The sequence below is a fragment of the Lycorma delicatula genome, chromosome 7, assembly GCF_047948215.1.
Source record: "Lycorma delicatula isolate Av1 chromosome 7, ASM4794821v1, whole genome shotgun sequence".
Lineage (NCBI taxonomy): Eukaryota > Metazoa > Arthropoda > Insecta > Hemiptera > Fulgoridae > Lycorma > Lycorma delicatula.
The window spans coordinates 41,504,809-41,520,274 of record NC_134461.1 but is presented as its reverse complement, the minus strand read 5'-3'; the positions used below and the strand labels follow the sequence as shown (position 1 = coordinate 41,520,274).

General features: G+C 29.2%; 1 protein-coding gene across 4 annotated transcripts in view; it reads right to left on the bottom strand.

Moving 5' to 3' along the window:
• The window catches only part of cin (Molybdenum cofactor synthesis protein cinnamon), a 67,372-nt gene extending 52,206 nt beyond the window's left edge, over positions 1 to 15,166 (bottom strand). The window contains exons 1-3 of one of the 4 annotated variants that reach the window (XM_075370335.1): positions 14,995 to 15,166; positions 8,878 to 9,008; positions 972 to 1,159 (exon numbers count right to left, since the gene is read on the bottom strand). In XM_075370335.1, coding sequence (XP_075226450.1) covers positions 972 to 1,159; positions 8,878 to 8,928 — 239 coding nt within the window. In that variant the 5' untranslated portion in view covers positions 8,929 to 9,008; positions 14,995 to 15,166. Of the gene's footprint in view, positions 1 to 971; positions 1,160 to 8,877; positions 9,009 to 9,780; positions 9,958 to 14,994 lie in introns of those variants that run through there. The other 3 variants (XM_075370334.1, XM_075370337.1, XM_075370336.1) reach the window with 3 other exon arrangements.
• Between the last annotated feature and the right edge of the window lie 300 nt (positions 15,167 to 15,466).

Here is a 15,466-nt window from a genome sequence, read left to right as displayed (position 1 = left end):
CAAGCCTCAAGGCAAAATATAGTGTTCTGTATCAGTCTCTCCGCAATGGGTGTAGAGTGGCTCGCAACGTAAATAACAAAATCATCAACGAAAAGAGAACAAGAGACAGGAGCCTGTACACAATTGGTAATGCTGTTTATGGCCACAAAAAACAAGGTGACACTTAATACACCTACCTTGAGGTACACCATTTTCCGAGACGACACTGTCTGAAAGCGAATCGTCCACACGAACACAAAACATTCGGTGATTTAAGAACCCCTGGATAAAAGCAAGCATATTGCCGTGTAATACATATAATATTACAATTTTAAATACGTCATACTAATTAACAAGACTACAAATCAAACTTTTCTTTCTTTTACAATCATTAGGTGTAATTTAACTGGATTGTAGCAATTCAAAATTTGACTTTACCCCTTGGATTAAGCATTTTATCTCAATCTAAATTTCTGTTGTTTAAAAGAGATGAATATACTACATTTTAACAATACATGTAATACAGTTTTTTCCTCACTCTTAAGGACTTACACACCACAAATGTTGCCTTTACCTCATAAGTTATGATGCATCATTTTCAAAAGTACTTATCAAAGCCAGTCAGCTGGAAAACATACAAATTTATTAATTAAATGCTTTAAAGTATCTCAAACTAATTGTGAACTTGTGTGCTTCCAAAATACTACAAACATAAATTTTCTAAAGACAATAATTGTCAAATAACTATTTAAAAAAACAACAAACACTTAACATATTATCTAGGCTTAAAAGTAATGGTACATACACCCATTCCTTGGATGAATTTTAATCCTAATCTGAACCTGCCAGTCGTGTTTCTAAACATGCAGCTCCAGTTAGTTATCCTACAATCTCCAATCATATAAAACTCCATATATTAGTCATGATTTTTTTTTTCATTAGTCAAGAGTTATTATATAGACAATATTAATTTTATCAAGATAATAGATTACCTCGATAACATAGCAAATGGTGTGACATCTAAACTCTTAATGAGCATGGCATTTATAATTCCAGGAGCTTCTTTATCCAAAACCTGACGTGTGGCTTCAGGTGTTACATCACGGTCTGCAAATCCTGTCCCACCAGTTGTCAGTATAATATCCAGATCAGTGACATCACACCATTTAATTAATGCATCCTAATCAAAAACATTATAAATAAGCATTACACTAATTTTTTTTTTTCACACCCTTCTACTTACAGATAAGACAGACATTCAGGTATTGTTGCTGGGAGACAGCAACACTAACAAACCAAGTAGCCAGTCATAAAAAGAAATTAATATAAATTTTTAATAATACACTAGGAGAAAAACATGGAAACTATGAAATCAATTTTTTTTCTCATACATTTACAAAAGTAAATGAAATGTTACCTTCACAATTAACTTATTCTGATTGAACCCTCCGTCATCCATATTAACACAAATTGACTTCTATGTACAAGTCAAGTACTAATTAGGATTTGTGTAATTAATAACACTACATGCTTAACCCTTTTAATGTCAGCAGACTACACCAAACCTACTCACATCACAAATCCAAAGCATAGTTTTCTTTTTCAACATTACTTTGTTCCCACTGTTTGTATTTCAACAGTGCCCATCAAAAAATTAAAAAAACCATTGTATTTATATGTAAGATTTTTTTTTTTTAAGAAGAATAAAGAAAAATTCCAATTCAATGTTTTATTTTAAAATTTTAAAAGATTAAACTTTACAAAATAATTATTATCTATTAAATATACTTGTACAATAATGATTTTAAAACCATTTTATTATATATTAAAAAAAATCAAGTTTTATATACAAGAATACTTTGTTAAATTTTATTTAACTACTTCCAAAACTTGTAACTTATTATTTTTAATTTTCTAATTGCTTTTTTTTAAATAATTAAAACATTTTCAAATCCTGTCTGTACATATTTTGTGCACCACCAATCGTAATATTGAAAAATAAAATAAAATGTTAAAATAGAAATTAAGAAAAAGATAAAATATTAGGAGATAATTTCACTTATCAGTATAAATTTATACAAAGTAAACTATGTTCAAAAATCATTGAATTAACTCTGATAAAAACTAAGTATGTAATGACTATGCTATTTTTTTTCTAAGAAAAAAATTATCTATCAATAGAATTACATAATACTCTGATGAAATTAGTAAGCAATAATCTAATAACGTAAAAACAAAATTTAATCTTTTGTACTATTCATTAATTGAAAAAACAAAAAACTTATCTAACTGCTGTGACTCTCCACAACTTTTATTATTCATTGATATAAGAAAAGAACATAGCTCCTCTTAGATTATAAAACCCTATATTAAATGTATTTTTTAGGAGATACAACGGGAATGAAGAGAGAAGTTTGTTCTACAAAACAGACTGTTCTACCCATAAATCTGTACTGTTAACTGGTTTAATTTTTTATTATTTAGTACCTTGTGTTTTTGAAAATTTTGATTTATAAGGATGTTAAAACATACTACATTCATAATTTTAAGACAAAACAGTAAGAGGAAATAAAGACAGATATGAGTCTACCAGGATTAATGTGTAGTCAACAGCACTAACTGGGGAACTACATCTATGACCACAGGTTATGGTCACTGGCTCCCAAAGTGTTACCAAATGCCAAAATGCCTCTCAAGAATTTTCTGCCTGAAAATTACGAAACAATTAGAGCACTTTAGAAGCTATACATTATCGCATAAGAAAAATTATTTTAACAAAAATTGCACATAATTATTTTTATAAAAAAACAAACAGTTCACAATCTTGATTGGAATTTTTTTAAGTTAACTGAAAACAAGCATAACTTTTTTTAAAGTATAATTTCGAGTAATGTTATATTAACTACAATAAACAAAAAAATTTTAATATTTTTTAAATAGCCTTTTTTTCTTTTTTTTTTTAATGTACATTTGAAAATAATCAAAATTCTGCATTTTTTATAGCTGAAAATTATTATTCTACACTTGCTAAAATATTATAAATTATCACATCTACATCTTTATAAGAAACATTTTTGAGAAAGTACAGTAGTTTAAGAACTAAACTGTAAAGAAAGACTCCAGAAAAAAATTACCTACATAAGAATACAACTTCAACCGTAATAAAACAGTACATTTAACAGTTTAAATTAAACTTGGAAATACAAACTGCTTTGCACTGTATAAATAAATTTTCTTTTCAAAAGATACTAACATAAATAATAAAATTGCTTATTTTTTCCATAAAATACAGTAATACAAAGAACAAAGATTATACAATTTGATATCCTATTGATAGCCAGAAAATCGAAGTATTCCAAAATACTAAGATGTAAATGCCAATACAATTTCATAGTAGTGAATAATATAACAAATGAATATATATATATATCCTTGTCTGTTTAAAAGATTATAATTATTACTGTGCTAACAAAAGACCTTGAAAACACTCTTGATATAATTGCAACCTTATCCTAAAAACTGTTCCTTAGTTCAATATCAGCATGAAGCAATAATATATCAAAGGTAATGTATTAAAAGAGAAGACAAATTTAATATTATTAAACTTTTAAAAATATTAATAAATTTTAATTCTTATGAGTAAAAAATCTTTTACTTTAAAAAAAAAAAAATCTTTTGATGATATTAGCCATACAACAATAACTATAAAAAACTTGTTTTTGGATCACATTACAAAAACAAAAAATCAACAATTAATAAAATCAATAATCAATTACAATATTACAAAAAAAAATTAATTAAGCAAACAACTTATAACCCTATATTTAATTACAGATTTTATAGCAGTGGCCCTCCACCTCATACTATTATGAGTTGTTTTTATATCAAAATGGACCTTACTTTTTAAGAACCTGCCTCATATCTCCACTAAATACTTCTCTTTATACTGGTTTCCCAGACTTACTAATACTTTAAAACAGTGATATACTTTCCTTTAATTTTCTCTCAACAAATCAATAATTTCTAATAAAACCTAACTGTGTCCCAATGTTTAACAATTCTTTATAAAAAAAGCATTTACAAAAGATAATTTCACAGCAAGAACCTTTGGCAACCATAATTCACTTTTAATACATTATTAATATAATAAAAATGTAATTTTAACACAGAAAAATATAATTGAACTAAACCAGTTTCAGCATATAATAGGTATATATTCTGACAGCAAAAAAGTATTTTTATAATATAATTAAATAAAAAGTTATAAATGTTCCACCTTATCAAAAGATTTGTAGCCCCAAAATTGAGCAGCATAATAAAGCAATCGCTCAACTATGTAACCTAAATATTTTTTTAGCTGTCCAAATTTTATTCTTATTCTGAATAGAGGTACCCAGCCTGCACTTAAAGCCAGATTGATTCAGTATAACTTATTCCTGATATGGCTTTCCATACTTAAACCAGGTAAAAATTTATCTTTTAAGTCCAAACATCTTTCTTTTTCCCCACCACACCACCCTTATAAAGACAATGATTTTCAACTTTATCAAATTAATCCTACGTTCCATTTATAACTGCACTACATTTTTCCAAACCACCGTAATGCTACAGGAAATCAGTAATTAACACTAAATTGTCAGCAAGTGGAGGACTTCTATTCTTATTCCACCTATTACATACAGTCTCCAATCCTATTGTATAAATCATTCAAAAAACACAGTGAACTGATTGCAGTTTAAAAGGACCTAATTAGTCCCTCTTCCCACCAAACACTTGGAGTTATGCCTATGTTCAGATTTCTTAAAATGTTCAGCATTTTAGATGATAAAGCAAATAATACATTTCTATCTATTGTGTTAAATGCCATAACAAAATAAGGGTAAATCTTTCTCCAGTTATCTGCTAGATTAATGTTAATAATAGCTGTAATTTTAATTCCTATAATTCACATCATATATAGCACCTTTTTCATTTAGCAGAAAAACAATAGAATTTTAAAACTATCTGGTGTTTGACTTTATACTTATCATTAAAGGCTTGCATTATCTTTTCTAATAAAATTCTTTTTTAAGTTTTTGATTCTCATATCACTTTGGATGCTTCTATCTTGAAATTTCATGAAAATACTTCAAGATTCTACAAAAAATGGTATAAAGAAGAAGCAACAACTTTTGTGCACACCAGTTATAAAGAAGAAAATATAAAATAAAAAACAAATAAAAAAAACATTAAAAAAAAAAACTTATAACAAGTTATAGCACACAATAAATGATAAAAAATTACAGTATAATCTACGATTTAACCTATTTCAAGGTTACACTAATCTGATATAAATGGTAATGATATAAATTAGGTTACATTAATTTTGATATAGATGACTGCAATACGCCTACTTACTAGATTCATCATTATCTTCAACTCTCAAAATAACGTGAAGGCTATTTATATATTTGCATTATAATTAAAGAACCTTGAAACACACATTATGTTTTCATAATAATTTTATTTTTGCTATACTAAGTATTATATTTACTACAAGAAAAAAAGCAAAAGATTTGTGAAGAAATTAGAGCTAAAAATTGCTAATTAAGTTATGACAATTAAGATTTACTTAAAGGTAAACAGTTTTCAATAACCTTGTACAAGAACAAAAACTCTAATTCTTTATCTAAATGATCACTTGAAAGCAAATTAAACTGAAGTTTTAATTTTTAAAAAAATATCCTTTAGATATTTAAAATGAAGAAAAAAAAATTGTTACTAATTGTTGTAACTAATCATGTATCTCTGAATTCTTTAAAATGTAGATCTCCTACACACACTGAATCCAAATGAATTTATTTTTATATTATAAAGTAAGTTCAGCCTTTATTTTGATAACACTTTGGTAAATGAGTGAGAAGACCACTTCAATAATAAAAAAGCAAGTGGTAAAACAACAGAAAAAATCTTAAATAAAAAATCTGATGTGGACACCACATACATGACTTCCTTGTTCGCCTATTAAATTACACATATACACAATTTTTTTTAAAATGAAAAGTACATAAAATTTTATCTCACTAATAATTTCTGAAAAAAAAAGAAGTCTGATTCTTACAGATGTGCCTTCCCCTTCTAAGTTCCAAATATTTCATTAATTAAAATCTTATTTGGCTATAACTCTGGAACCAATGAAAATAAGTACCACTTAAGATGTATCTTTAAAAAGCTCTCTCGGGCTTATTACTGCAGTGAAGCCCAAAATCCAATTTTTTTGGATTTTGGGCTTCACGCCAAAAACACATTTTGACTAGTTTTAGCAAGACGCTGAAACTAGTCAAAATGGATTCATTGATGGTCCAAATGGATTTTTTCATTGAAATCTGAAAACCAAAATATTTTGCCATTACAATACTTCCCCTTGTTCTTCATATAAGGAAGTAAATATTTATGTAATGTTTTATAAGTTTCCTTTAATATAAAAATGATTTAAAATGTACTGCAGCCAAAGCTATGTTCAAAATGATTTTCTTAACGTTAATGAAAAAAAATTATTGTTACATGTAATAGTTTAGTAAATTTGTCAGATTTCTGATGAAGCCACCTTCTTTAAACTCTTATGTTACAAAAAAGAAAAAAATTCAACATGATTTTTTGAAATTGAACCGTGGTTATCTAAGGAAGTATAATCCTACAAGCAAATTGCCAGTAAATTAAAATTACCAACCCCAAGTCATATTGTATTACAATCTACTTAAAACTCTTTTTAAACTTAACATATTATATTTTACACCCACACTTGTATCCAATCAATAAGCTTTTACACCTATACATTTTTAAGAGGTTTCAACTTCATATTTTTATTTCTAATTAATATTAGAGCTAGATTAAAAATATCGTCAGTCAAAATTCCTACTGGCTGAATTAGTTTAACAACCAGTACATTTAAAAAAAAAAAAACAGGAATAATATAAATGTATATGCTAAAAACACTATTTTAACAATTTAAATTTAAAAACCTATACAACTAAGATGAATTTCACTATGTAACACACATAAAACATATCTGTCAAATTTATAATTTCCGTGCCTTCAATTGTAACATAATTAGATCTGAGGTACGAATGAAACTCATATAGTCTATTCATATATGAGGTAGATTTAATAACTGATACCTAAGACATATATGTGTTGCGTAAAAGACAGAGACAACTAAGAGGATCATTCAGTAATCTTACAATGTTATGAGTTTGAAGTTGTTTAGCAGGAAGGAATGATTGTTTTTAATATATGATTTCTATCATACAACAGCTCGGTGATGTTTAAAACTAAACAACTAAGTTTAAGTACGAGACACAAATTAAGCAATAGAACCATTTTCAAAATGGCTGAACTTCAGTGTACTAGTAAGCAGTCATTAAACCAAAATCCAAATGTCATTAACAAAATTCTCAGTTCGATAAAAAAAAAAAAATCATTAAATCATCCAAGAAATTGCAAATGATATTGGGATTAGCTTTGGTTACATATACATAATTTTAATGGACAATTTGGGCATACAAAAAATAGCAAAAATATTTATTTTATGACTAGAATGTGGTAATGATGATCCTAGCTTCCTTAAGGCTGTTGTAACTGTGATGAATCTTAGGTCTGCAGGTACACCCAGAAGCCAGATTTCAGTTGTCAAAATGGAAATCACATCAGCCTCAAAGCCAAAGAAAGCGAAACAAATAAGGAGTAGAGAGTGATGCTAGCTGATTTTTGGCTACTGCAGAGTTGTTCATCAAGAATAAGCATCAGAATGTCAAACTGTCAACTTAACTGTACTAACTGGAGGTTTTGTGTTGTCTTCATGGTGCACTTCAGTGTAAAAAACCAAACCTGTGGGAATCAGGAAAATGACAGTTACAGCCAACATAATGCACCTGCCCATTTATCACACCTAATCCTGGATTTCTTGGTCAAAAACAGAATTCCTCAGGTTCACTAGGCTCCTTACGCATTAGACATGGGGTCCTATTGATTTCTGATTGTTTCTAAAGCTGAAGATGCTGCTGAAAGGTCCCAATTTTATAGTCGGGAGGATAATAATAACAAACTTGACAGCACAGATGGAAGCTATAAAGCTATTCCAAAAGGCGAATATAAAAAATTTTTCCATCAATGGAAAGATACCTTGAAGAAAGTGTGTAAGGCATTTTAAAATAAATCTGTAGTTGGGAACACAACTATAACTAAATCTATAAAAACTATAATTAAATCTGTAAAATATTATATCCAATATACCTCAGAAATATAATAAAGAAAAAGATATTTCTTAACAAATATTATTTTTTGAGAAAAACTTAAAAAGCAACATCAATATTTATCATAAAAAAATTAAATTAAAACTGAAAGGGTTAAGAAGTAATCCACTAATAGGTTTTTCATCATTATTATTATTAGTAGTAACAAATTTTTTGTTTTATTTTCCTGTGTACATTGCAATCTGTTCAACTAATGAACAATAAGCAACCCCCCACACAGGCCCAATGAGATGAGGATGTTAGGCATGACATGTAAATGAGGTAAGATTTGCACAAGCTCAGCCCAACCATTCCTGAGACGTACAGCTAATTGATCCCCAACCATCAATATCGACTTTTTAATATTTAAATCCATACAAAAGCAACTAACTTTTACTAGGATTTGAACCTCTGAACTTTGAAAATAGCAAAACATCTGATTTGCTACAAATTATCCACTCCCAGGCTGGTGGGCTTATAGTAATAGTATGAAATAGATTCAAACCTGAAACCTATGGATCAGAAAGTGAGTTTTTGTATTTATATCCTAAATCTTTACAACAATCACCAGCTTAATAAATATTACCGAATAATTTTTAAATAAACAAAAAAAACTTAATGAGTATACCTTTATTCTACTACAATCATCAGGCACACATTCCCGTTTTTCAACATGCATTTTGTCAGTTGAATTTATAATCTGCTCAAGATTATCACCACTACCATCTTCAGCTTTACCTTCCGAACAACTGTCACTTACTGAAATTAAAACATTAATGAAATAAATTTTATTGTAATAAAAGTTAAGAACTGATTATAGTTTAAAAATTTGCGACGGAAATCATTACCATATATAAACTAGACCAAATTTCGTTCTGCAAACCTTACTTTCTGGATACTTGTTGGACACCGGAAAATTATTCTGATTACATTACAGTTTTAGTTGAATATTATAAATTACATTAATAAATTTTTAACATTAATAAATGTTAAAAAATGTAAAATCACTTCAAACCAAATAAGTCGCTAGTTCACTATTAAAACATGATGAACAATTTATAAGTTTACACAAAAAATCCCTTCACACTTACAAAGAAAATAATAAAAGCTTAAATTTTCTTTTCATTGTGTCATTTGCCATCATTTAATTATTCAACACATTAACTATAACACTGCAATAAAGGAGTAGAATGTCAAAAATTGTAATATATTACTTAAACTACTATTTGTCTAACTACTAACTTTCTTCGTAAACTGTTACAGCTGTGTCGTTACGAAAAGGGCAACAATAAATGGTTCAAAATTTTGAAAAAACTGAAACTCCCGTTTTTAAATATGCCTTCTGTAAAAAAGCATCACAAAGAGTTATATAATCAAGATGAACCACCATTAATGTTAAAAAAAAAAATCTTAACTTAATACTAACAAATTCTACCATAAGTTACGAAACATATAATAATATAACGTACGCACTACGGGTTAAGTAACAATAAAAATAGTGCAGTAGATTCAGGTTAGACAGCTTACTCACCAGTTAAAATACCGACGTTTATGTTATCCATTTTTTAAATGATAAATTAATAGCCGCGTAATAACCTAAGCGGTTACGACTAGTCAGTACAACTATCAAACGTAATTTAATGGCGGTTTAAAAGGGCACGGAACAATCAAACTTTTCTTCATTATGCATTTGTGCTTATGGTAAACAATCGAGTGGTAGGTAAGTTCGAAAGAAATCGTTCGGTATTTCGATTGTTTTTTTTATCGAACAATACATATCGAGTGACGGTTTTTATTTGAACGACTAGTATCGAATGAGTTGTTGCCTTTTCGATCGATATTAACATTTTATCTTCCTATAAGTAAACAAATAGTAATATTCGTAGACCGATTTAATTCCAAAAGATCAGATCAGGATGAAATTTTGCAGTCATTCTTTTCATAGTTTAGAACCATAAATTAACCGTCTGAATTAAATCGAAAAGGGTTGGCCATTGTTATTAACACATTCGAAAAAAGATTAGGTTTTTGCATATCTTTGTTAATTTTGCTTACAGCTCAATTAAAAAAACGACATTAGAAAGCTATGGAAATTTTACTGAGCACATTATTCTACGAGCAGAAATAAGCGCGCTAATGCAAAAAACAATATTGACTGTAATTTGGGGGGAGTGCTGCGTGGCCAGCCCGCACCGACAGGCGCGCGTTTCATTAAACATGTATATCTCATGGTTAAATTAAACAAATTGAACCGAATAAATAACGAATCAAAAGATAATATTTTTGTGCACCCAACAGTCACAAATTTTTTTTTATTATTTTAATACATACATATTGCATACACGAATGAAGTTTCTTTTTAAACAATATGCAATAAAATAAAAAAATATAATTTTAATGGACTTTTTCGTGTAATTTCGTTTTCTAGTTACTTTTAATTATTGCAAGAAACATAAATAATGTGAGACATTTAGTCTGTAAATGCCAAATATTTGAAAATTAATTTTTTGGAAAAATTGTCTCGCTAAAAATCACTTAATTTTAATGTGAATATTGTTATATTAGCAATATGGGGAACACTTCAATTTAGACTTATTTGAAAGCTTAAATCAAGCACTTTAAATGGTATAATACATTTTTTTGAAAATATTAGGGTTTCTTGCTATAATTTGCAATAATTGTTAGCTACTTTAGATTCTGATTACCAAACCATGATATCAATCAAGCAATAAATTTTATTATGTAGACACACATAGGGATTGTAAAGTGAGTTGTTTTACAAAACACATTTTTCAGACATTATTATTGCAATTTTTTATAATTATCTAATAAATTATAAAAATTTAGCTAATTTTTTGTAAAACCTACTTAAAATTAATGTGAAATTTAATAAGTTATTTCAAGGTAAAATGTCATATAATAGTCTGATCTCATTTGAACATGAATAATTGATGTGTTTAGATAAAAGATAGTAGAGAGATAGGAAATAGCAGATGTGTGCTATTCCCCCTCTTGTAGGTTATTAATGATTGAAAATTGATCTAAAAAGTGTTTGTATTGCAAAATTTGCTAGCGCACTTATGTTTGCAAAAAAAAAAAAAAAAAAAAATATACTTAGTATGAAATTTATGTAAAATTTTCTCAGCTTTCATAATCCAGTTTCTTAATTAAGCTATGAGCAAAATTAACAAAAATATATAAGAAAAAACCAAATCTTTTTTTTAATTTGTTAGTAACAACGGCAAACCCTTTTCAGTTTAGTTCAGCTAATTATTTTATGGTTCTAGGCTGTGGAAAGAAGACGACTATGCAAAATTTCTTCCTGTTCTGATTTTTTGGGAGGTTTTTATGGCTTTTATGGCCTATTAATAGACCTAATAGAAATGATACTCTTTTATAAAATAATAAAATATATTTTTTGTTGTCACAGTTAGGCAATTGACTGATCTGATGTTTTTTTCTTTTCATTCCTTTCTGTACTGTATTTATTACATTCTACATCCTCAATTGTCTGTCTTATGCATACATATTTTCTAGGGTTTCTACATTCTACATGACATCTACACCCCTACAAAATATTCATCCACATGATATTTTTCATGACCACAAGACCACAATCTTGGAATAAAATAGCAGGTTATTTATTTTTTTATTCAAACATACGTACAGAATAAATTAATATGAGATTAAAAAAAAAGTTCCTCCCTCTTAGGTGTTATTTATAAGTATTCCTATAAATGGTGCTTGTCTGAAACTGGTTAAAAAACCTGTTTAGTGACTGATCAAATAGTACTGATCTACGTTGTGTCTGCTTATTGCAGTAAATATTCGGTTGGAAACATCACCTAAACTATACACTCCTGTAGACAAAGCCAGATTTACATATTTTGTGTCCATGGGCCCAGGTAAAATTGCCATCCCTACATTCCCCCCACAACCTAGCCCATCAATCCTCTATGACTCCAATTTTTAACCAAAACTATTCCAAGTATTCTCCTAAATCACCTTCATAAATGATAAAAGTTTGTAATCACTACCTTTCAACATTTTGAAACAACACAGACAATATATACACAGTTATAGCCTACTATAAACTTACTATTTTAGCTTTTATACTTCATTACCAAAATTATAAAGGTGAAAATCAACCTTTCAAAACATGGTGAAAAAGTATTAACAGATAAGGGCAATTTTCAAGTTCAATACAGAGGTTATATATTACCTAAAAAGCTAACTTACATATGAGAAATTTCTAAAACAAGCGAAACTGTAGTAAATCAAAACTGCTTATGTCTTGCTTTGATATGAGCAAAATTAAATTATTAATAACATCTGAAAATCAAGTTTCAGTCGTCTTTTTCGATTAGTAGAACAATTAGATCAACCAATCTCTTCTGAATAAGAGTAGATCTCAAATACTTTTTGATTCTTGACAGTGTGGAAACTGATCTTCCAGCTGCACAGATTTTTGCTGGTGCACATAAATACACTTTAAGGCAAATACTTATGTTAGGATATAAGTCTTGATGATTTCTTGATATTAGAAATCTGTTAAGTTGCAATAGTGACATTTCTTCAGCATTGGTATTGTTTAATTTGTCTTGAGCTAAATGCTTTTTTAAATGAAGACAATCAACAATAAATGATTATTTTTCAATGTCAGTTGCATAAATTTCCTGCTAAGAGTTGTGGTGATCTTGGTATTCAAGCTGCATAAATTTGTTAAGGAGAATTTGTTCAGAAACTCAATTTAGACAGCACTTCTCTTGTTCAAGTCAGAAAAAAGACTATTATGGATCATATCAGAGTTTTCTTGGAAACTATGGTCTGTTTTCTTCCTCATCTCCTGGTTCAGATGAGGAATTCATCAAAGAACTTCTTTCTTTTTCTTGATCTTTTAGGGATTTCTTCTACACAGTAACCATTAAATTCAGTTTCAAGTACAGTTTAGATAGTCTTTAGTTTTTTCACCAGCTATCTTATAGAAGTTAAATAAACCTTTCAGTTCATTCACATGCAAATGCAATCAGAGATTTGTGTAGAATCCCATTTTTAACTACACTCATATGGCTGATTGAATCTTTTCACTAAAAGAGTTAAATTTATTAAGAACATTACCCCACAAGGCTGCCTGCCATAAATGAAGTTTCAATGCAAACAAGTTTCCTTAAAAGCCTCTTTACCTTTGTTTTTCATTTTCATCTTGGCTGTTAGTCATACCTTTGAGAGCCTTTGCAGTTGTCTGAAAATCTCTGCTAAGGCTTTTGCATGCCTCTTCCCTAGCTAACCATCTTGTTATGCTCAGGTTCTTACCACCAGGCTTGAAAAATGATTCTAGAGCATTCCATTGATAGGTCGATGAAGATAAAAACTATAGAAGTGTTGTAACAAGTCAAAGTAGAAAGAATACAACATTCAATCACACTAGATTCCACCAAATTATGGGAATGGGCAGAGCAAGGCACATAAAATATCAATGGATTTGATTCTTTTAGTCTAGTTTGTAATCAGAGTACCCAGACATATTTGAAGCATTATTGGGCAATTGTGAATGTATAAGCCATGAGCCTTAAGAAATATAAAAACTGAATCAACAAGTTCCTTTCCTATATGACCTTCGTTTTTAAAAAAATCAACAAGTAATCTTCAAGACATCTGGAAACATTCACATACCTTAGGATGAAAAATGATAACTGGTCATTATGTATAACATCAGAAGTTGAATCAATGATTACTGAAAAGTATTTTGAGGTTTTCACTTCTTTTGAGATACTATCTGTAAGTAACACTTCTACCCATTATCTCAAACAAATCATCACAAATTGTAGATGAAAGGTAAGATGAATTACCTTGACCAGGATTTCCATGCTTATCAATGTGAACTTTTAAAAAAGGATCAAATTTTACATTTTACAGAGCTCTCCATTTGTAGGTTAACACACTATCTAGGTGAGCTGATGAGTTCTCATGTTTTTTACCCTGCTGATAACCATGTTTCCAATAACTAAATCTACTGTCACTGAAGTTGAACAAAACAGTTTGCAGGGGTCACAAATAAAAGATCCCTGGCTGGGAGAATAAACTAGGTAATCCCTATTCACTGCAATTCCATTAGCAAATTTTCTGTCAAATAACACTTTGTTCAATGATCTGTTTTTATCAGGGTACACTCTTTTAGATTGTTCCAAGTTACAATCTTTATTTTGATTGAAATCATTTTAAACAAAATAGTTTCTCATAGTGCCTTTAATTTTCCACAATACTGGATCTTCAATTGGCTTCAAGTTACCAGTAAAGTAATAGTAGAAGTATCAGGTTTTAAAGAACGTATCTGTTTTCTTTAGTATCAGATGTAACTTTATTTAGACCCCTATCTGCCTGAGTTAACAAAGATCCGAGACTAGGTCTCTTTAACTTGTTAACTTGGGCCTCTTGTTCGGCAGTAAGCATAACAGGATCAACAAAAGTCATTTCGACTTCATGCGTTTCTTCATTGACCCTTGAACTTTGTGAAGGTGTTGAATAAGAAAGGGATGAAATTTCCTTTATACTAGAATTGCTTTTTAAAAGATAATCTAAATTTACAGTTTTATTTATTATTTAATTCACCTTATTTGTTCTCTCGCCCACTACTTTTCGGTATTTTTCACGCTAAGCCTTTTGCGTCCAACCATTTTTTTTGTTAACATAACCAAACTTAACTTTAAAGCAAAACTATACTAAATAAAGTGAAACGAGTACTTACAAAATAAATGCACAATTATATATTAGGAATACGATTTGAACTGAAGCAAGTTATACTTTAAAAAAATACTGTAAACTTTCTACACAACAAAAACTTTCACTGAAACAGCAGAATAGTGGGAAAATCGTAATGGCGCAAAAGATACCAGACAGTCAACTTCAACAGACAACAGCATTAGGCTCTCGAGACGGCCGGCGTAAGCATTTGGTTGGTTGAGACGCTCGGCTTGTCGATTGTATGCGATGAGGCTCGAAGTAGTGGCCCACGCAGGCACAAGCACACACGTACGCTGTGTAGGCGCCGAGCTGCCTACACATAACTAGTGCTGTAAAAGTAACGATAAATTTAGTACACAAATGTATTCGGTATTTTCCAGTTGGATACCAGTTACTTTATACTCGTTACTAAGGTACTCGATACTGCATGACAATTTATCCGTATCATACTACGTTATACAATCCGTTATACAAAT